Consider the following 23,264-nt stretch of genomic DNA (forward strand, 5'->3'; position numbering starts at 1 on the left):
TTGGTATGTTTTGGTGTTATATGTTTATATATAGTATATATAAAGCATCATTATCTACTGGCAAGTTCTTAAAGGCACATTCGTTTTAAATAATTCCCAATATGTGTGTCTTTCAATGGCAATGGTGGTCCCACAAAATTTAAATAGGACTTTTTTAAAAATAAGCACAACCAAATAATGAATGTGTACAAGATCATATTTTTGTAGGCAAATAATGGTTATCAAGAAATACATGCTGTTTTTTCTAAAATGCTTGTTGGTGGAAAGTCATCATTTCTTTCCCATTAGTTCTCGTGAATGTTTCCTAGAAAATGAACGGAATCATCTCAGTCTGTCCTTAGTTTCATTTCTCTGTTTCAGTGCATATCCTCTTCAGTATACATGGATTTTTACAATGGTTTATTATTTGGGATTCTTATGACAAGGCTTCCTAGAGTACTGGAATTAGGAGAAGGTAGCAGCAACATCCTTGCAATCCAAACCTGTTCTAAATTGCATTTTGAACCAAAGCCTCAACAATCAACAGACGAAACCTCCCATATATTCTATTTTCTGAATACAATTACTTGAGTGTCCGTAAAAGAATGACACATTGAAGATACATTTGTGATAAAGCTAGCAGCCAAGATGTTCTAAAACCTTGTCAAATATTAGGTTTTTTTATAAGAAAGTTTAGTATTTCACTCACATCTTTATAAAGTTGCTCATACTGTATTATTTATATTGCAATGCTCTTACTGTAACTTCCGAATGAACTTAAATGGGTAATTAGTGTTGAGATACATTGATTGAAATCAAGAAGGAGGGTACTCCTGTGTTCATGGTCAGATCTCCAGGGTGTCTGCTCAAGAAGTACAGCAGTACTACAACCAAGATTCCTTCTATTTTTTCTTTCTGAAAGAAGAAAGTACTTTCCTTTCACTTTGCTTCAATGCCCAAGAAAATAAGAAGGTTTCTCAGTTTTGAATCATTAAATCCCAAGGTTTCTCTAGAGGAGCTATCAATACATTCAGCTGGAAGGTATAGCTGTAGCACAGACAGATATCTCTGTGCTATCTTGAATCTGGCTAATTTGGGTACCAATACCAGTATATCAGTAATTATTCTGGAATTTAGAGTAGGTAGTACATGTTTGGCTAAGATGCTGAGCACTGCTGCTTCAAAATTAAGTCTCAGTTTTCTTTACTGCAACTTCTTAGTCACTCAGGGAGCACAACCCAGCCAAGCTAACAATGCAACCTCTACTGATCTGTCAATTATTACTTCCTTTTAAATTTATCTTAAGCGTCTGAACTGTCATGTACCTGCTCAAGACAGCTGTAATCTTCCAGAATTTCTTGCCAACTCCTTGTATTCTGTTCAGTGGAATAAAGCAGATCCCTTGCAAGCACATGTTTACAGAAGCTAAACTAAACTAGGAAAATATCTTGAATGGAAGAGGAAGAAAAATGAAATTAAATACAAAAATGAATAGGAAAAGGTTTAACCAGGGTAGTATTCTGTGTTGGCAAACAGTGAGTTTTTGCGAAGATGCCTATGTAAAGTATGGCAAAAAGAGGGAAAATTATTAAAGGTATTTGATATGAACTGCACTTCATGAATTAGATGTGCAACTGCGGGGTTTTAGTAGTGTGAAAACCAAATGAAAGGTTGGTAGGCTAATGAGCATTTTAATCTAATTTCACAACTTCAGAATGGTATCTGAGCAATTAAGAGCACATCAGGCAATACAGCTGCATCCCCCTATTATAGCACTGGTTGCAAAGGTACCATTTGTATCCCATGCAACTTCTGTGGCTGACTCATATTGGAATCCAACCTGAAATAGAACTGAGACATTACCATAATACATTTACCTCATTAAAGAAACATACAGAATGAGGAGTGTAAATGAAACACAATGGAAATACACCATTTGTAAGTGTACTAGTGGAGAAGATGCCTGTTATTGGGGTAAAGCATGCCCAGTTATTACTGTCATTGAGAAAGTATATTCCTTGAAAGATGCCAGTAAGGCCATTCCTGAGGCACCGAACCCTGCAGCACAGGCATACGCTGAGCTGAGCACAGGGTAGTGAGGAACAGTCCAGCTGCTGTTCAGTTCTGTCCTTGAATCACACTTAGAGAAGAGTCTGAAAGAAAAGTTCAATATTCCCATTGTTCTGGAAGTCACAGAATATGGAGCAGTATTACAGATGTTAATAAAAACAAAATACAGATACAAAGCTATGGCGTTTAGGGTGATAGGGAGGTGTGCAAACTTTCATACTTTTATGCCCAGAACTGAGTTACCACAGTCTACCTACTGTAGTAACAAAATGTCACATCTCCTTTTTTGAGTGTACAGAAAGATTGTTTGGATTTTTTTTTTTTTTCATGTCACTTGAAAACTGAATATAAGCACGGGAGATATGATGTGTTGGCAAGCACAGCCATTAGAGCATTTGACAAAAAGCCCAATGGAGCAAAGTTCAAAGCTTGATTATGTTTCTTCCAGTCTGACTTTTTGTCCTGGTTTCAGCTGGGATAGAGTTAATTTTCTTCCTAGCAGCTGGTATAGTGCTGTGTTTTGGATTTAGGATGAGAGTAATGCTAATAACGTACTGATGTTTTGGTTGTTGCTGAGCAATGCTTACACCAAGTCAAGGACTTTTCAGCTTCTCATGCTGCCTCAGCAGCATGGAGGCTGGGGGTGCACAAGAAGCTGGGAGGGGACACAGCCACTTGACCCCAACTGACCAAAGGGATATTCCATACCATATGATGTCGTGCTCAGCATATAACTTGGGGGAAGCTGGCCAGAGGTTTAGACCATGGCTTGGGAAGTAGCTGGGAATTGGCGGTCTGTGGATGGTGAGCAATTGTGCTGTGCATCACTTGTGTTATATATTCTTTTATCATTATTATTATTATCATCATCATCATCTTCCTTTTCTGTCCTATTAAACTGTCTTTATCTCAACCCATGAGTTTTACCTTTTTTTTTCCCCCTGATTTTCTCCCCCATCCCACTGTGGGGTGGGGGAGAGTGAGTGAACAGCTGTATGGTTGTTTTAGCTGCCTGCCGGCTTAAACCACGACAGTCGTTTTTGACACCCAGTGTGGGGCATGAAGGGCTGAGATAACAACAGATATGACCAGGGAGCGTTAGAACAAATTTGTTATAAGCATTCATTGTATTAGGTAAATAGTCGCTGGTCACAATGTTGATTCATTCGCTCTCGAAGTTGTGCGCTTGTTCTCAGAGTTGTGTTATGTAACACCTTACTTGCAATATATGTTCCCTGTTGTGCTGTTTGTCATCTCTGCGAACTGGGTCAAGGTTATCATTGCGGTATACTTTGCAATACTGACTTATGATATGATAAACTTGGTCGCGAGACTAATCTCAGCATTGCCATCATCTCCATACTTAGGGAGCCATCTATGGGAAGCTATTAATATTACACTTTTTACTTTTTCTCCTTGGAGAGCCAGTAAGTGGCAGAGACACCTTCCTTCACCTTCCCCTTCTCCTCCAGGCTAATTACAATAGCTCTTGAGAATGTTGAATATCCTTGGGATGTTCAAACCATCATATTTCTAGGTCTCCTGAATGTGGTTCAGGTCTTGTTTAGGGTTGAACAATTATTTAAGAATACTGCCCAGAGATTAACCCCCGTGACTGGTGCTGCAGCTACTCCAATCCTGGCGACAGACACTGTGGCTACTCAAATTCCTGCGATAGGCACTGCAGCTGAAACAGAGAACCAACCCATGCTGGTATCAGTCGCCCATATACAGAAGAGGAAATACACAAAGAAATCAGTTCACTAAGTAAGGGATGATGATGAACCAGGACCATCATGAGAACAGGAGGAAGAGGCAGAACCAGAGGTAATCACCCAATCCCTGTCCCTGAGTGAGCTGCAAGAATATGTGAAAAGATTTCAGTCACCATCCAGGCGAGCGCCTTGTCACCTGGCTACTCCAATGCTGGGATAATGGGGCCAGTAGCCTGGAATTAGAGGGTAGGGAGGCCGAGCAGCTGGGACCTCTGTCTAGGGAAGGGGGCATGGACAAAGCGATTGGGAAAAAGACACAAGCCCTCAGCCTCTGGAGGCAACTTCTGTCAGGCACAAAGGAAAGGTATCCCTTCAAGGAAGATGATGTATTTTGTCCAGGCAAGTGGACCACCAAGGAGGGAGGAATCTAGTACCTGAGGGAATTAGCCAGGCAGGAGATGGTTTATTATGACCTGAAAAATGCGCAATTACCCACAGATCCAGATGAAGTCCAATGCATGCGACCCGTGTGGCGGAAGTTTGTACACAGTGCACCACCGCCCTATGCCAACACACTGGCAGTGATGGACTGGTCAGAAGGCGAAGATTTCAGAATATCACCAGAGGAGGAGGTGGTGACATGGGCTGAAGAGGCACCACTGTATAACAAACTGCTAGAAAATGAGAAGCAGTATGCTCTGTTTACTGATGGGTCCTGTCACATTGTGGGAAAATTTCAGAGGTGGAAGGCTGCTCTACGGACTCCTATATAATAAGTCACAGAAGCTGCTGAAAGAGGTGAATCAAGACAGTTTGCAGAAGTGAAAGTCATCCGGCTGGTTTTAGGCATTGCTGAATGAGAAGTGGCCAAAGCTCTAGCTCTATACTGACTCATGGATGGTGGCCAATGCCCTGTGGGGGTGCTTACAGCAGTGGAAGCAGAGCAACTGGCAGCACAGAGGCAAACCCATCTGGGCTGCCCCACTGGGGCAAGATATTGCTGCCTGGCTAGAGAAGCTGGTTGTAAAAGTAGATGCTCACATACCCAAGAGTCAGGCCACTGAGGAACATCAGAACAACTAGCAGGTTGATCAGGCTGCTAAGATTGAAGTGGCTCAGGTGGATCTGGACTGGCAAAGTAAGGGTGAATTATTTATAGCTCATTGGGCCCATGACACTTCAGGCCATCAAGGAAGAGATGCAACATATAGATGGACTTGTGACCGAGGGGTGGACTTGACCATGGACACTGTCTCACAGGTTATCCATGAATGTGGAATATGCACTGCAATCAAGTAAGCCAAGCAGTTAAAGCCTCTGTGGTATGGAGGGCGATGGCTGAAATATAAATATGGGGAGGCCTGGTAGATTGATTACATCACACTCCCACAAACTTGCCAAGGCAAGCACCATGTGCTTGCAATGGTGGAAGCAACCACCGGATGGCTGGAAATGTATCCCATGCCACTGCCTGGAACACTGTCCTGGGCCTGAAAAGCAAGTCCTGTGGCGACATGACACCCCAGAAAGAATTGAGTCAGACAATGGGACTGTCCTGGTTTCAGCTGAGAGGGTTAATTTTCTTCATAGTAGCTAGTATGGGGCTATGTTTTGGATTTGTGCTGGAAACAGTATTGATAATACAGAGATGTTCTTGTTATATAGACATGTTGTTGTTGAGCGGTGCTTACACAGAGCCAAGGCCTTTTCTGCTTCTCACACCGCCCTGCCAGCAGGGTGACTGGGGGTGCACAAGGAGTTGGGAGGGGACACAGCCAGGACAGCTGACCCAAACTGACCAAAGGGATATTCCATACCATATGACGTCACGCTCAGCGTGTAAAGCTGGGGGAAGAAGAGGGAAGGGGGGGACGTTCAGAGTGATGGCGTTTGTCTTCCCAAGTCCCCGTCAGGCGTGATGGAGCCCTGCTTTCCTGGGGATGGCTGAACACCTGCCTGCCCATGGGAAGTGGGGAATGAATCCCTCGTCTTGCTTTGCTGGCATGCGCAGCTTTTGCTTTACCTATTAAATGGTCTTTATCTCAGCCCATGAGTTTTCTCACTTTTGCCCTTCTGATTCTCTCCCCAGTCCCAATGAGGGGGGAGTAAGCAAGCGGCTGTGTGGTGCTCAGCTGCTGGCAGGGGCAAAACCACAACAGCGACTCCTTTCCGAAACAACCTCATAGACACCTGGGCTAAGGAGCATGGCATTGAGTGGGAGTATCACATCCCCTGTCATGCACCAACCTCCAGAAAAATCGAACAATACAACAGACTGCTAATGACTACACTGAGAGCAATGGGTGGTGGGACCCTCAAACGTTGGGATACACATTTAGCAAAGGCCACCCGGTTAGTTAACACTAGGGGTTAGCCAACTACCAATCGAGCTGGCCCTGCCCAATCAAAACTTCCACATATTATAGAAGGGGATAAAGTCCCCACAGTGCACATAAAGAGTATGTTGGGGAAGCCAGTCTGGGTTATCCCTGCTTCAGGCAAAAGCAAACCCATCCGTGGGATTGTTTTTGCTCAAGGACCTGGGTGCACTTGGTGAGTGATGTGGAAGGATGGGGAAGTCCAATGTGTAGCTCAGGGGGATTTGATTTTGGGTGAGAATAGCTAATGAATTAAATTTTATTGTATTATTATCATTATTATTCTCTTCCTTTCCTGTCCTGTTAAACTGTCTATCTCAACCTGTGAGTTCTACTTTTTTTTTTTTTTTTTCCCCTGGATTCTCTCCCCAATCCCACTGTGGGGGTGAGTGAGTGAACGGCTGTGTCGTTTTAGTTGCCTACTGGCTTAAACCATGATTATTTTAAAAGTAGAACAAAATAGGAGCATGTACTGTCACACAAAAGACAATAAGCTTAATTAGGTTGCCTGAGTGAGATACTGGTCAGGATCAGATTTGGAAGAAAATGAACAGTTATTGCTGTGTAATAGTCAAGACTGCATTTTCCAAACAGCTGCAATTCAGGTATGCCTTTCTTTTTGAAAAGGATTGAGATGGTGATTCCTGAAATATTTTCATATATATAAATATATATGTATATAATGTATATATTTGTGCAGGCATCTGTATAATACAATGTTAAAAGCCATAAAAAGGTCATTTACAGATTTTAATACCCTCAACAGGATGGCAAGAATCTATACTGGCTTCAAATGAACACTGTAGGAGCTCTTAACTTTTATTGCATATGCCAAATAATTAAAAAAAAAATCTATTTAAGAGACAGTTAATGGCATAGAAGCCAGAAGTGTCCCCTGAAACAAATTATCCGTAGAAAAGTTAACCTTGCTTGGAAAAATAAAAGTAAACACAATTACAGTGCTTCTCTTACAAATAGCTGTTGCCCTAAGGTAGACTGAGAGATTACAGCTGGCCTAGGTGAGTGCAAATGTTAAAACTACTTTTACGTAAGGCTGGTTACGTGCCATATCCATGTGTGACATGTTGTGAGGCTCTATCTGTTTATGCTGCTGCTGAGAACTGACTGTTTCGACTTGTAACTCTTAGACCCCCATTAGGCTCAATCCAGAGCCTTACCAAAAAGGCAGCTGCTGACTTAGACTAAAATGTGTCTTTAGTGCTGCAAAATCAGAGGACTATACTAGCAAATCTGTTGCAGGAGTCTGACTCATTTCTCAGGAAAGTGTGGGAAATTATCTTCAGCGCAGAGAAATGGCTGGATAACTGACAGAAGCCATGAAGGCAGGGGGTATTTTCTCTAATTATACCCAGCAGACAACAGGTCCCTTAAGGACTCTTGTGGGGTAGCTCAAATTAGAGCCTTCCCCAGGCTTCAGGGGTCGGGGGGCTGTGCTGGGAAGAGATCTGCATTAAATGTATCAAATGCTTCTTGATGGCCTTTTCCCCTGCTGAGGGAAAGGATCTGAGAGAGTAATTTACACTATTATATATTCATATTATTCAGGGTACTGTCCTTTGATTGAAGATGATGTATGTGTAGTTCTTGTAAAAATACTTCAAAATAAGTGGGGAATGTTAAATAATGGCACATACTGCATCTTGCTACATGGGAAAAATTCTGTGAATGTGCTAAATATTTCTCTTTTTTAATTGATTTCACATGTAGACAAAACTGTATTTCCACTATTTCTCATTACTTCAAGGAGCGGATAACCTTACTTTATTAGGAAAGCATCTTTCAAAAAAGCTCTTCTGTTAGTTACAGACCCGAGGCATATTATTTCACTTTTTATACATTCACTTCGGTGTTCCCAAGAGTTGTGTTGATTTTACTCATTTTCTGCTGTTCACGTGTTTCCTTACTTTGACCTTTTTGCAGACTAGGAATATTTTATCTTCTGCTTTTTGTAGTTGCTAAGAATATTCTTCCAGACTCCTCTCAATAAAAAATGAATAAATAAAATAACAAGTTTTTTTTACGTGCAGATTTCTCTGAAAATTCCAGATAAGGCTGTAAAAAGAGTCATTTCAAGGGATTCAGTCAGTTTCTCTGGAGACTTGTTTTCCCAGGTGTTGGGAACAAAACCCTCGGTGTAGTCTGAGTTTCCAGGCATCACACAGGCTATTTACAGCATCAACTACTATTTGATGTGAATAAGGAGGTAAAGTTGGGCACCATATGATTTAGTAGTCAATATCTACTTTATAAATAGACAGTCCTGACATGATATTTCTCACTTGAAACTGTGTCTTAAACCTATTCAACCAAACAGTATATCTTGGTGTCATGGTTGTTATGATCTCTCATGAGAAATAACAGGTTTAAGGCAAGTCACGGTATCAACCGTTTTATCAGTGCAGTTACTTAGTCATTTTACTTATTTTATTAAAATGAAATGTCAAACTATTGAGGGGAAAAAAAAAAAGAAGATAGGTTTTGTGGCTCTTTGGAATCACATGCTGAGAATAGTATTTTGTGTTGACACAGCAAAACTTTTGTAGTAAACAAATGACTGCATTTCCTAGAGTAAATACCAAGCCAGATATTTGATCTTGTACTCTTGAGGTTTTGGTGTTTTCTAGATGAGCAAACAAAAAATATTTTTCGAGGTATATCACAGTGATAAAGACAAGTTGGCAAAGATGTTACTGCTGCTGTTGAGAGCAAACTGTATTTCTTTGTGAGGACTGTTAAGAAAAAAGTCAGCTGTTTGAATGTGAGATATTTAAAAATTACTCAGGTATAAGATTTTTATAAAATACTTTTTATCAATAAAAGATTTACTGCTTTATATATAACACATCACAAGAATGCAATATAATAGAAGTCTGATATAAAAAGTTGCATAGCCATAAAGACAGGGAACTAATTTGAGACTTAGTCTATGATTAGCGTAACTTACATTTAAGCAATCAAATGCAATATGCTGACACACATGGAGAAATTAACTGAGAACGTATATGACAATACACCTATGTGTGGTCCTGTCGCTATTGCTGTCATAAACATCAAGGAAAATGGTGGTTGTATAGTAATGACCAGGACATTCAGTATGTGTGATTACTTAATTTATGGGTGGTTATGTATGATATGTATTCATATGGAACTCTGCTGGATTGCAGTTAGAGTTTGAAAAGGAGCCGTGTAAGTGTAGATTTAATGATCCTAGGACTGAGTCTATAGCTCACACCAGGCTCAACTTTGTAGATATTCCTACTTCAAGTATCTAATATTGTGCTGTATTGTATGGGGTCGTATACATCAAATTCATTTTGGTTTGCTTCCTATTCTAATAGAGAATATTTAGGATGTTCTCCTTGAAAAGAGGTTAGAAAAATAAATATTTATATTTTTTAACTAATATTTGGGAAGTGATTAAAAAGATAAGAAAAAATATAATCTGTTTAAATATTATTTTTCAGTTTATCTCAACAATGTTATCCATTCCATGTAATTAATTGATTATTGATTACTTAATAATTAAATAAATATTATTAAATTAGTAATAGGTAGTTTGTTTGCACAGATTAGTGTATGTTTCCACCAACTCTAAGTTTTCCTCTGCATCCATTATATAAGTCGCTTTGCAAGGTGGAGATGTAAGAGCTTGCATAACTCATGGTGTTGCACACTTTGAAAATTACATTTTCTTCAGGAAAATGTAGATTCTATGAAAGTCCATTCATTCTTTTTCAGAGGTCCTGTTTGAACAAAATGTTTTTCTTGTCAAAGGCCTTGTATATTACCTGTATGAGAATTCAGAATTTCAAGCAGGTGCAAACTATTGGTTAAATTTGTACAGTGCAATTTACACCTGCATTACCAGTGGAGAGAAAAGAATCTTCTGGTCATGAAAAGATTTTTTCTAAAAACATTAATCTACATCAGAGGTGCCAAAACCTTTGCTGCTTGAATTGGGATGATTTATGAATCTTCCAGTAAAACCTGTAAGTGTATTTTTAAAATGCAGTACATAATTAGTAACCATAAACTTCAGTGTAAATCAGGCACCAAACCTACCAAATGTGATTCACCTCACCATCTGTGCATATAGAATTTTAGAAATTAAGAGATTTTTCTCCTGTGATAGTAGGAAGAGAGGGCACATAGGGAAAATTAAACACTTAGGCTTGGACTTTGTTAAAGAATAATAACAAGCCGCTTCTCATGACTTCATTGAATCATGTACAGTGTTTTTGAGTAGTTTACTAATAATAACTATCCTGAACTGTGTGAATTACTAGGAAAGACAGAGTCTCAGATCAGGCTTCAGATCAGAAGCAGCTGTGAGGAAGGATATGCTTATGGCTTTCGAACTAGTAATTAGAAAGCAAAGCAGTCAAGGTAAAAAAAAAAAAAAAAGGTTCAATTGAATATAAATAAATTGAATGAGTGCTAGATATTGCAGATCTGCTATGGTGTCTTCTGGGCCTGGAGAAAAAGGAGGGTGGAGAGGGCAGCGGAGACTGTCTTGAACTAAACTGGAAATGTAATCAGATTCAGGACAAATGAAACTAAATAGAATTCATCATTTTGTTATATTAAGATTTTTGAGTTTTCAAATCAATGAAAGAAGTCAAAATATATTTTTTGCAGAAAAGATGTTATTGAGTATGCATTACAGTATATATAGTATTTAATAAATGCTATTTATGAAATAATATTTTTTATAAAAGGAAAATAATTAAAATAAAAAGTAAAATTGGATTAGCTGGCTGTGAATAATTTTCTGCATGGATCTGTGTCATGTCATTTGACAATTTTATTTAATGATGAGTGGGTAAAATGAATGGCTGAAACATGTTGCACTCTATTTCTTGAGAAGTTGAAGACATAAATGTTTCACCAGCAAGTATTTGTTTCTGTTAATATTGAAATTAGCTTTCTGAAATATTCACATTCAAAACTTGAATTTTTTTGTATTTTGCCTGAATTGGCAATCTTCAATCATATTATGTTTTATGGCAAGAAAACACTAACGCCAAACATGATTTTAATATGAAATCAGATTCTTAGATTTGCAAAATTACTTGGGTTTTGTCTAGATCTTATTAGAAAAGAAAGCAAATACCCATTACATAATTCTAAATATATACCAAAACCATGATCCTAATATTAAGCCTAATAAAAGCAAACAACTTTCTCAAAACCTACTTCGTATTTCTGCAGTGACTGAAAAGGGATACTTGTCTGTATAATTGTGTAACATATTTAAGCTGTTTAAGAATTGCCATGTTTTTAAATTAGCATTATTATGCTAGTTGATTAGAGATAATTTTGATTTTTCAAAATTGAGACATTATCTAATATGATACGGCATGACAACTGCTTGTTCAGTCTGCAAGGTTTGTTATGGTTTTAGCATTCACTAAATGAAAAACATGGTATATCTGATGACTTTTTACTTTGACATAAAATTGGTAAAGCCACAAATTCAAATGGCATCCTGAAATTTTACCAAAATTTGCAAAATAAAATTCTTTCATTTCTGATAAAAGATACAGTTACAATTTTAATTCCTTGGGTTTAAAAATCCACCATTTGAATGCTACATTTTTGCTAAAATTAAATTATAATCCCTATGAAAAATGTGTAAATATGAAAAATATAGAATCATAGAATACCTCAAGTTGGAAGGGACCCATAAGGATCACTGAGTGAATAAATAAATATGAAAAAAGTAAGAAACTATTTTTCCTTTTGTCAAGACATACTTTTGAAGTAGATGAAAAAATAAGAATGCAGTAGTATAGAGTATCTTGCAGATTTTATAAGGTTTTTTACTTGGAACTGAATAATTTGCATATGATTCTCAGGGGTAATTAAATCATTGTAAATTGTTGGAATAAAAGTTTTATAGCCTGTTGCACCATCACAGCAGTATTCAGTCTCATCCTCTGTCTTATGTGTTTTTCGGTAAAGGCTGGTAGGAAATTAAAAGCAAGTAACAATGCTTGATTTCAACTAAAATAAGGGAAAGAGAACAAGGTAGCATTTTGTGTAATTTTAAAATGTATGTAGTAGCATATGCTACAAATATCTGGGAAACCTCAGTGGGATCTGTGCTGATGTGTTAGCTTATAAGGCGTTATTTTTTTCCCCCACTGCAGTATTTTAAAACAGGTAAGAATTTAGATCAACTGCACTGACAGTGCAACTTAAGAACCAGATACTTTTTGCTTTGATCACACCTTTGTGCCAGCATAATTACATTTCAAGTATTTATGGTATGAACATCGTAAAGTTTTGAAACTGAGGTTTTTTTGAGAGCGTAGTACCAGAGACTTAATAGAAAAATGTGTCATTAAGTTAGTATTAAAATTCTCTCTTTTTGGCTCTATTGCTTTTCCTATTCTCTCCATTTTGGTTTTATTTCAAATGATGATAATATCCATTTCATTGTGACATGCAACATATCATAAGGGCTTAAGATGGTAAAAGGTGAATTATGGAAGTGAAGTTTTTCACAAAAAATTTATAATGCCTTAGGAAAATCAGATTGCCTTGTTATAAAAAAATGTAAACAAATGCAAACCTCTGTTGTGTGTCTCTTTCTTTCTAGCACTTTGGAAAACGGTGGGCAGCCATCTGCAGATGGACAGAAGACCGATGGGTCATTCTGCAAGATATTCTTCGTAAATGGCAGCACTTTGCAGAAGAGCAGGTGAGTAGGTTTAGCAGTTATAAATTGGAATGTTCTTCAAAAAATTGCACTAGGAATGGTCTGACTGAAGCCTTTTTATTCTCTTCTCTAATTTTCTTTCAGTGCCTTTTTGATGCATGGCTTACTGAGAAAGAGGATGCTGTGAGCAAAATTCTTACAACTGGCTTTAAAGATCAAAATGAAATGCTGACCAATCTACATAAATTATCTGTATGTATTCTTCTTCTTCCTATTTTATGTTCAACTTTCTTATTCGTGAGTTTGAGTGCAGGTGGCTTTATCCCACTCTCAGACAACACGGTTTAAGAGAACAGCTGTTTCATGGTTTGTGAATGGATGTTGTCTCATGTGGATGGAATAGGTTGGTCTATGGCCTTGCTGATAAAGGAACCAATAGGTACAGATGTTTTCCCTGGTTGTGTCTTCAGTCAAAAGTTTATGAACTTAAATAGCATTTGGGTGTCTTAAAAATATTTATTCTTTTATACGAAAGTTTCTTTATTGATACTATTCATGTATATTTTAGAATCAGAATAGTTTGACTTGGAAGGGACTTTCAAAGGTCATCTAGTCCCATCCCCCTGCAATGAGCAGGTATATCTTCAACTAGTTGTTGCTCAGAGCCCCGTCCAACCTGACCTTGTTCAGGTTTAGGTAGTCATGAACCTGATCTTCTTTTACAGTGGGAGGGACTTAGTGCATCCCCTAGTGCCCGTCTTGCGGTCCATCCACTCGAGAAGTGTGGGAAGAGAGATTGCCAGTGAACACTGAGGCAAAAAAGTTGTTGAGTACCTCAGCCTTCTCCTCGTCTGTTGTTACCAGTTTGCCAGTCTTGTTCATCGGGAGGGGTACACTTTCTTTGACCTTCCTTTTCTGGCTGACATACCTATAGAAGCTCTTACTATTATTCTTTGCGTCCCTTGCCAAGTTCAGCTCCAGCTGTGCCTTGGCCTTCCTGATGCCATCCCTACACAACCAGGCAGTGTCACTGTACTCTTCCTAGGATATCTGTCCCTGCTTCTACTGCCTGTGCATTTCCTTCTTGTCCTTTAGTTTGACCAGCAGATCTCAACTTAGCCATGCCGGTCTCTTGCCTTCCTTGCCTGATTTCTTACACCTGGGGATCGAGAGCTCTTGCGCTCTGTGGAAAGCATCCTTAAAGATCTGCCAGCTCTGTCCTGCTCCCTTGTCCCTGAGGGCAGTTTCCCAGGGGGCCCTATTGACTAATTCCTTGAACAGCTGGAATTTTGCTTTCCTAAAATTCAGGGTCCTGACTTTGCTCTTTGCCTGACCTGTATCGCACAGGACTGTGAACTCCACCAGTGCATGATCACTGCAGCCCAGGCTGCCTCCAATCTTGATGTCACTGATTAGCTCACTTGTGTTGGTGACCAACAGGTCCAGTATTGCATTCCCTCTGGTAGGGCTGTCTATTACATGACTTAGGAAGTTACCCTAAATGCGTTCCAGGAATCTCCTGGATTGCCTACAGCTCGCCATCCTACTTTTCCAGCAGATGTCAGGGTGGTTGAAGTCCCCCAGCAGGATGAGAGCCTGTGAGCGCAATGCCTCCTGTAGCTGGCGTAAGAAGGCTTTATCAATAGGCTCCCCTTGATTGAGCAGCCTGTAGTAGACACCAACCACAAGGTTCTTGGTCTCTAATTCTTACTCATAAGCTTTCAACCTGCTCATGGCTATTCAGAGACAGCTCTTCACACTCTATCCATCTCTTGATGCAAAGGGTAACCCCTCCTTCCTTGCCTGTTCCTTCTGAACAGCCTGTAGCCATTAGTAGCCGCAATCCAGTCGTGGGATTCATCCCACCATGTTTCAGTAATGGCAACTAGGTCATAGCTTTCTAGCAGCGTGGCGGCTTCCAACTCTTCCTGTTTGTTGCCCATACAGCATGCATTGGTGTAAAGGCATTTCCACTGCACTGTTGGCCATGTCACCTTTAGAGAGGAACACCCCTTAGTTTCTTTGAGGTATTTCACTGATATTTCCCTCTTGGCTCCTGTTACCTCATGAGCCCTTGATTCATTTCCATAAGACTTCGTGTGCTGCGGTATAGCCAGCACGACTCAGAGCAACAGGCTGAGGGACCTCGCTAGCACCCCGTCCCTCTAACGTTGGTGTGTCATCCCACAGATTGTCACAGGCAAACCTGATCTTATCCTCTCCCCCTTCAAATCTTGTTTAAAGCTGTCAGTGAGCTTCACTAACTTATGAGCAAAGACCCACTTCCCCTTTTGAGAAAGGTGAATCCCATCTCATGCCAGCAGGCCTGGTGCCATGTAGGCCATCCCATTATCAAAAAACCCCAAATTGTGGACATCAGCCACAGAGCCACGTGTTAATAGACTGGATGCGTCTGTTTCTTCCAATGTCACTGCCTACAACTGGAAGGAGAGAGAAAAAAATAACCTGTGCTCCAGATTCCCTTACCAACCATTCCAAGGCCCTGAAGTCTCTTTTGATTGCCCTTGGACTATGTGTTGCAGCTTCATTACCACCCACATGGAAGAGCAGTAATGGGTAATAGTCCAAGAGCTATACCAGGCTAGGAAGTTTCCTAGTAATGTCCTTAACCCAGGCACCAGGGAGGCAGCAGACTTCCCTAAGAGGAGGGTCTGTCCAGCATATTGGACCCTCTGTTCCCCTCAGAAGGGAGTCACCTACAACTGTAACCCATCTTTTCTTCCTTGTGGAGGTGATTGTGATACAGAGGGGTAGATCTTTCTGACCTTGGCAACACCTCTGGTGTAGATGGTCCACATCATCCATTGACTGGTCTTGCACATCCAGAGCCTCATACCTGTTGTACAGAGGCACCTGGGAAGGCTAGGTTGGCAGGGAGGGGGTTCGCCTGCTGCCCTGAATGTGGACTTGCTTCCATTCACTCCTTTCCTTTAAGCTACTGCCTTCATCCTGGTGGGGGGAAGATACAGGATCCCCTTAATCTTGGGTTTTTTCTGGTGGCTGTTCCTGCTTCTGTCTCAGGGACGGCAGGGCTTAGTTCCACCAGTCCATCTCTTTCTCAGACTCCCTGATGCTCCTTAACATTTCTATTTCCTCTTGTAGCTGTATGTGTGAGACTGAGTATACATGTATATGTACAAAGACGTATGCATGTGAGCAAGTGCTTAGCATACAGCTAAACCTGTTATACATTCCTTGAACTTGTAAAAGCTAAAGGCTCAAAAGTTGTGAAATGCTGACATTAGTATTACTTTACAACTATACTTCAACTGTATTTCAGAAATCTAGTTACATACATAAAATGCACCCTTTTCAACATGTCCTCTACCTCACTCTTCAGAAAATACTCGACTCTGCATTGTCTTTATGGAGGGAATGTAGGTCTGACTGGCCTAGAAAGATGCTGTGCCTGTAGAGGTGGAAAACTTTTCACAGACTAGACTTGCAAATCATTTTATAGCATTAGGACCGTTGTAAGGAAAATGGTATGGTATGTGCTATTTTTGTATGTGTAACAATGACTGTTTATGCATTTAGAGAAAAGGAAACATTCATGTCCATGCTTTTGTTAAAATAGGTACATTATTATTGCTGTAAAAAGGAACTTTATTGGCAATTTGCTGTTTAGACAGAACTATTATTATTTCTTTAGACAAATGGGAGGGGGGGAAGTTTCCTAGGCCTTATTTCAAGACTTGCTTTTACAGTTTACATACTAGAATTTTCAGGCATGAAAGATTCTCAAATTTAATAATAACTATTTGGTTATACAGTAGAGTCAACCTTAGATTTTTAAAAATTATTTTAGAATTGTTGTCCTTCTTGTCCTTCTGTATTAAAAGTAGAAACATTTGGGCTTTTGGTCAATGAAAATACCATGATGTTTCTGAAGTTTAAGTAACTGATTTTTTTTTTTTTTTTTTAGTTTACTGTATATATATACAAATGTATAGGGTTTTTTCTTAAAAAAAAAAAGAAAATCTTACAGCTTGATTGTTTAATTCATAATTACCTTGCAGCTGGTCCAGAATTGGTGGTAAATGTCCTTGTTGATTCATAGAATGACTAGGAAGTTAATATTTGTTGATTTTATTTTTTTTCCAAAATTCAAGAGCCCAAAGTATTATTGTCAGCATAATCTTAAGAAACTGTAATTATTATGCTACTGCACTCCTTTTTCCCCCTCTCTGTAACTCTTTAGGGGCTAATAAAACCATATATTTAGGAGTGCAGACTTTGATTTTGATTAAAGATTACTTAGGATTAAGTCAATTTCTTTGTAAAGGAAAGGAACTCTTCATGTATTCAGTTGTCTTAGTATATATGCTTCTTGGAAATTCTAGTAATCTAATGTGCAAGCAATCTTGAAGTTGACTTCAAGCCAGGCTTTTATTAATGCATAATGAATTAGAGGCAACTCAGGATGCTTTACAGTACCTTCATGAAGAAAAAATTATGGCAAGAAAATCAGATTTATTCAGTAAATTAGTACTTGTGGATTTCAGCAAGTTCCTGGAAGAGACAGGAACTGGGGGTTGAAATGTTTGTCACAAATTGTGAAGTAGCAAGCTGTTAATAGATTTGAAAGTGTTAAGGGCAAGACCAGTTTGGGTACCTTTCAGAATTGGAAATATGATGTTGAGAAGAAAATACTTTCCTTTAGTAGCATTTTCATAAATTTGGTTAATGAAATAAATACAAACTCTTATGAAGTTAATTACATTGCCCGCTTAAATTGTTAAGCATTAATCTCATGAAAGCATTGACAGTCTTTCATGAAACTGAATGTTTGAACACCAGAGTAAATAAAGTGATTCTTCCATCCCCCTGAATCTCAACAAGAATTGTGTCATCCTTGACAGAACAGGTGGGATTTATTAATAATAACAATCTTTTTTGCACATGAATAACTTTGATATTTTTAGAAACAGCAGATCCATAATGCAATAGTTTAGAAATTTAAATGTTGATGGTATGCTGGAGAAACACTGCCTCTTTATTTGATTTGTAGCAGAAAAATATTTTCCACTTTTGGAATTCCTCTATCAGGTTTTAGACCTAGTAGCAGTCATCTCCAAATTCCAGTGAGTATGTATTTTTACCTGCATGCAATGCCAATTTGTCAGGTCTTTTGCGGATGAAGATTTACTATTTCGGTCTTCTCTGATTCATGAGGAATTTGTATAAATGCATTATGCCCATGAAATTTCATGTCAGGCAATATATTCTTTCACTTTTGGACTGGCTTGTAGAAACATGGAAAAATGGGATCATGGTATCCTGACCCTGGCCTGCAAATCATGCCTGTCTTTTGGCATATGTTATTTTGGCCACGGAGATGCGTTTGGATGTAGTAAAGGAGAAGCTGTCATAAAAAATCGCCTTTATAATTAGGCCAACTTGTTCCAGAATTATAAAGGTGAGTCTGTGAAAAAATAAACATACATTCTTTTACTAATATAAAAATATTTATATTCTTAATAAATTGTAGCTCAGTCCCTCAGTTGTCTAATAATTTCCAGCAGGAAATTACAGTATTATTTTGTCCTGTTAGACCTTAAGAATTTTAAATTTGATATCATGATAGGGTGTAAAAGCTCCTGGTCTATTTTTCCTGTCTCTTATATGCACAACTTGGCAAGAGTAGGGTCATGTTCTTTAGCCAGATTTCAGTCTCTTAAGCCTGAAGGAAATTTCTGAAGGTATTTTATTAAACCATTTAGCATTATGACTGTTCATTTGAAATTCTACAACCCTCCTACAAGGTCCTAAGCCTTCTAAAGTGCCTGAAGTGAAATAGGTCTGAAGAGATGCTGTTCACAGTACAAAAAAAAAAATATTGACTCTTACATCACATTAATCATTACATCACACAGGAACAAATAGAAGGGAAAATAGGAAAGATCAGCTGGTAGCTTCCATGTATATTTGCAGTTCAGGATAGTTCCAAAGAAATCAAGATTTAACTACTACAGAAATACATCAGTGTCTTCTCCACAGTAATTTTATCTCATATTTCTCAACCAGGAGAAAATACTCTATTAATTTTTGTTAAGACAGGATTTCTGATTGTAAGCACTATTACTGCTTAAAAGTAAGCTTTCATTTACCAACATTTGTTCAACTGGTAGTTGATATGCATATATTTTCAGACAGTAATAAAGATTTTGAGTAAGCGGAAAAACTGAGATTGTTCCTGAACCAAAATCTCCATACGTGGATTTCTGTTATATGTTGCTGGAGGATTTTTGCAGCCCAAATTCTGATTATTTGACCTGGTATAAATAAGCATGTGTTTCCCCAAAATTTGATCCTTTCTAATGATTTGACTGCAGACTTACCATTATTAACAAATATTAGTCCTCCTTAGGTTCTTTCTGAGAGAAAGAGGCAAGTTAAAAAATTTAAATAAAACTGTGTAAATTAAACTTTGGTATTCAATTTGGTGTCAAAATACTCCAATGTACGGAGGTTGGGATACACTCTGAGAAGTGGAAGACAAAATGTTCTGAACTCCATCTAACAAGAGAGAGATTTCAGATGTCCCAAAGATTATGATGCTGTTGTGGGTTAGCGTTGGCTGGCCATGAGGTGCCACTCTCTCACGCCCTTTCATCAGCAAGGCAGGGGCAGAAAATCAGCTGAAAATCTCATTGGTCAAGATGAGGACAGGGAGGTCACTCAACAACTGCTGTCACAAGCAAAACTGACTCGACTTGGGGAAGATTAATTTAATTTATTGCCAACCAAATCAGAGTAGGATAATGAGAAACAGAACAATCTTAAAACATCTTCTTGCCACCCCTGCCTTCTTCCTGGGCTGAACTTTACTCCCAATTTCTCTACCTCCTCCCCCTGAGTGGCCCAGGAGGATGTGGAATGGGGGTTGTGGTCAGTTCATAATGCTTTATCTCTGCTGTTACTTCTTTCCATGGGGTGTAGTCCTTCAGGAATGGACTGCTCCAGCGTGGCAACAGGGGCAACAGGTCCTGCCAGAAAACCTGCTCCAGCCTGAGCCCTCTCCATGGGGCCACAGGTCTTGCTAGGAGCCTGCTCCAGCATCGGTTCTCCACAGGGTCACAACTTCCTTGAGGAGCATCCCCACCTGCTCTGGCATGGGGTTCCCCATGGGCTGCAGAGGGACAACCTGCATCACCTTGGTTTTCACCACGGGCTGCAGGGGAATCTCTGCTCCGGCTCCTGGAGCACCTCCTCCTCCGCCTCCTTCTCTGACCTCTGTGTCTGCAGGGCTGCTTCTCTCACATTTTTCTCACTCTTCTGTCTTACAGCTGCTGTTGCAGCATTTTTTACTGTTTCTTAACAATATTTTCACAGAGGCACCACCAGAGTCACTGATGGGCTCAGCTTTGAGCAGTGGTAGGTCTGTTTTGGAGCCTTCTGTAACTGGTTCTGTCGGCCATGGGGGCAGCCCCTGGTGACTTCTCACAGAAGCCGCCCTTGCAGCCCCCCTGCTGCCAAAATCTTGCCATGTAAACCTAGTACAGATGCTGTCTTTTTTTTTTTTTCTTCAGTGTGCTGGTTTTGTCTGGGATGGAGATTATTTTCTCCATAGTGGCTGGTATGGGACGACGCTTTGGATTTGTGCAGAGAGCAGTGTTGATAGCACAGGGATGTTTTTGTTATCCCTGAGCAGTGCTCACACAGAGCCAAGGCCTTTGCTGCCTCTCACCCCACCCCACCAGCGAGAGGCTGGGGGTGCACAAGGAGTTGGGAGGGGACACAGCCAGGACAGCTGACCCCAACTGACCCAAGGGATATTCCATACCATATGACGTCATGCTCAGCATATAAAGCTGGGGGAAGAAGAGGGAAGGGGGGCATCATTCAGAGTGATGGCGTTTGTCTTCCCAAGTCCCCGTCAGGCGTGATGGAGCCCTGCTTTCCTGGGGATGGCTGAACACCTGCCTGCCCATGGGAAGTGGGGAATGAATCCCTTGCTTTGCTTTGCTGGTGTGCATGGTTTTTACTTTGCTTATTAAACTGTCCTTATCTCAGCCCACGAGTTTTCTCACTTTTACTCTTCTGATTCTCTCCCCCATCCCACTGCAGGGGGGAGTGAGTGAGCCGCTGCGTGGGGCTTAACTGCCAACTGGGGTAAAACCAGGACGCTCAGCTTTAGCACCCACATTTTTGTTGTTATTGAAATGAATGGGTAAAACATATTTTTGGTCAGTGTAGCAATTCACCCACTTCTAATGTGTTAAAATTGATATCAAGTCAGTTAGATTTCTTCTTATTATATATACTGATATATATTTGTAAGAATTTTTGTTCAGATAAAACTGATTTTTACAAGAAATTTTTGTGTTTTAATAATCTCAGATGGCTTGTTTCAGAGGATTCATTCAGTATTTGTATGTGAAAATTTATCTCCTTTGTCATTAACTCTCTTCTGGGATCTGCTTAGTCTAAAGGTCAGAAAATCTATTTAGGCTTTACTACTTTGTGCATGTATTAATGCTGCCTTTACTTCATTTTTTTTCTGATGTTGATGGGTAGTTGCTCTAGTTCTAAAAATATTTTCTTAAAACAACTGTTGGGGCTTTTTTTTTTTTTTTTTAATTTTCCACCTACCATTTATTCATTGTCACTATAATTGTCTCTGAATTCTTACACAAGATGGAGGGTGACACAGAGCATGGACTAAGCTGGAGGATAAGATGCACTGAGACTGTAGAACATAAGTGGACAGACTCAGGTGAAATTTTACTGTCATTTATGGCACAGGTTTGATAAGTTGTTTTCATGTCTGGTGCCTAAGTGTTGCAGCCTGTAAAATGAAGGTGATAGTGTCCCTGTTTTTCATAAAACATGTTGAGATCTACTGTAAAGGTATACAAGATCCAGGTCTACATATATTTATAGTAAATATTCCATTAACATAGAGTTAAAACTTCTCGTGCTTCACTTAATGCAAATTTATTTATTTATTAGAAGAAATAAACTAAATATTACACCATTTTCTACTGGAGTAAATTTCTTAGCAGCCGAACAATTACTTTACAGCAGATGTTGCTGATTAGAATCTTACAATAAGCAAAGAAAGCTTTTGGTGATGTTTAAGGAAGAGAAAAACAGCAATAATTAAAAACTTGAAAACAAAAAATGACTAGTAGAAGCACATTACCAACAAATAAGGAAACCACTTTATAATGTTCAAATATCGGAGTTTACAGTATGCACTTGACAGAAGTTATGACTGAGTTTTTAATCTCTTGCAGATTGGTAAATTATGTATTTTGTTGCTAGCTCATCAGTATTTTAGGTCTGTTCTTGTACTGGAAAACACCTAGAGCATATTATTGGTTACTGTAGCACGTTGACAGGTTTTTGGTAAAGAAATGTGAAAACAGAATCCTCCAGTATATTTGTACAGATTAACTGTAACTATCACAAAAGCGTGTTAGGTATTAGCGAGTGGTACCTTTGACATAGAAAGATTTAGCATCCTTCTCTTTCTAGTGTTTCACTTACTGATTGTGCTCCATGTATCTGGGATTGATGTTGAACTCATTTGTATATTTTACAGCTGTTGTCAGCTGTGGAGGTTGGAAATAAACCACTGCTGTTCAGAATTCACTAATCATGTTTCATAGGTTACCATTTTTTATTATTTCAGTCAGTGTATGTGGTGGCTTTCACATGAGCTTTTTCTGACACTGTAGGCAAAAAAAAAAAAAAAAAAAAAGGTCAAATATAGCAATCCTTGAAATTTTAAGATGATAAATTGCTTTACATCGAGTCTGCTCCCTCTGTTAGATTTGCTACTATGCACATTCTTAAAGTATGTTAGCTGCTATTTTTTAGGGACATGTCAATTAAAATTTTGGTATTAACTATATCTAAAATTAGTAAATATGATGTTACAAACCACATCTGAATGGAAAGAGTACTGATTACAAAGACTACGAATCTTCTTTTACTGAGCTCTATTTTAGATTACAATTTTGGATGATATGGCTACAGGAAAGTATATGTAGACTAAATTCTGTTGTCTAAATATTTGTTTAATTCTCCCTTTCATGCCTTGGGGATTAGAATGCAATCCTTGGCTAAATAGAGAATTCAAAATTTGGCCATGGTTAGCACAGATTAGGGTGTAGGGAATGAATGCTTAAGGTATAACAATCAATGGAGTAAACCAGGAGAGACATTAAAAAATAAACCCACATGAGAACTGAAGCTGTGGATGACTCGTGGATCTGTGAAGAGCCAACATCTTAGAGAGGTTTGCACGTATAGATCTCAGCAGCTTCAGGATCCCTTGGCAGTTTACTGCAGTAGAGATGTGAAGACTGATAGTATCTCCTTTTCCGTTAGCATCCGTGGGTTCAAGCTGTACGGCGTCTTGCAGAGCACAGAGGTTGTACACAGGAGTTTCCAGGCTCCCAGCTG

At 39.2% G+C, this 23,264-nt stretch overlaps 1 protein-coding gene across 7 annotated transcripts in view; it reads left to right on the plus strand.

Moving 5' to 3' along the window:
* DMD (dystrophin) overlaps positions 1-23,264 on the plus strand; it is a 1,313,294-nt gene that overhangs the window by 504,490 nt on the left and 785,540 nt on the right. For all 7 annotated transcript variants that reach the window (XM_054840966.1, XM_054843533.1, XM_054803063.1 and 4 more), the window contains 2 exons: positions 12,768-12,869; positions 12,972-13,079. In XM_054840966.1, the coding sequence (XP_054696941.1) occupies positions 12,768-12,869; positions 12,972-13,079 (210 nt within the window). The remainder of the gene's footprint in view (positions 1-12,767; positions 12,870-12,971; positions 13,080-23,264) is intronic.

This window comes from Grus americana, chromosome 1, assembly GCF_028858705.1.
Source record: "Grus americana isolate bGruAme1 chromosome 1, bGruAme1.mat, whole genome shotgun sequence".
NCBI classification, from domain to species: domain Eukaryota; kingdom Metazoa; phylum Chordata; class Aves; order Gruiformes; family Gruidae; genus Grus; species Grus americana.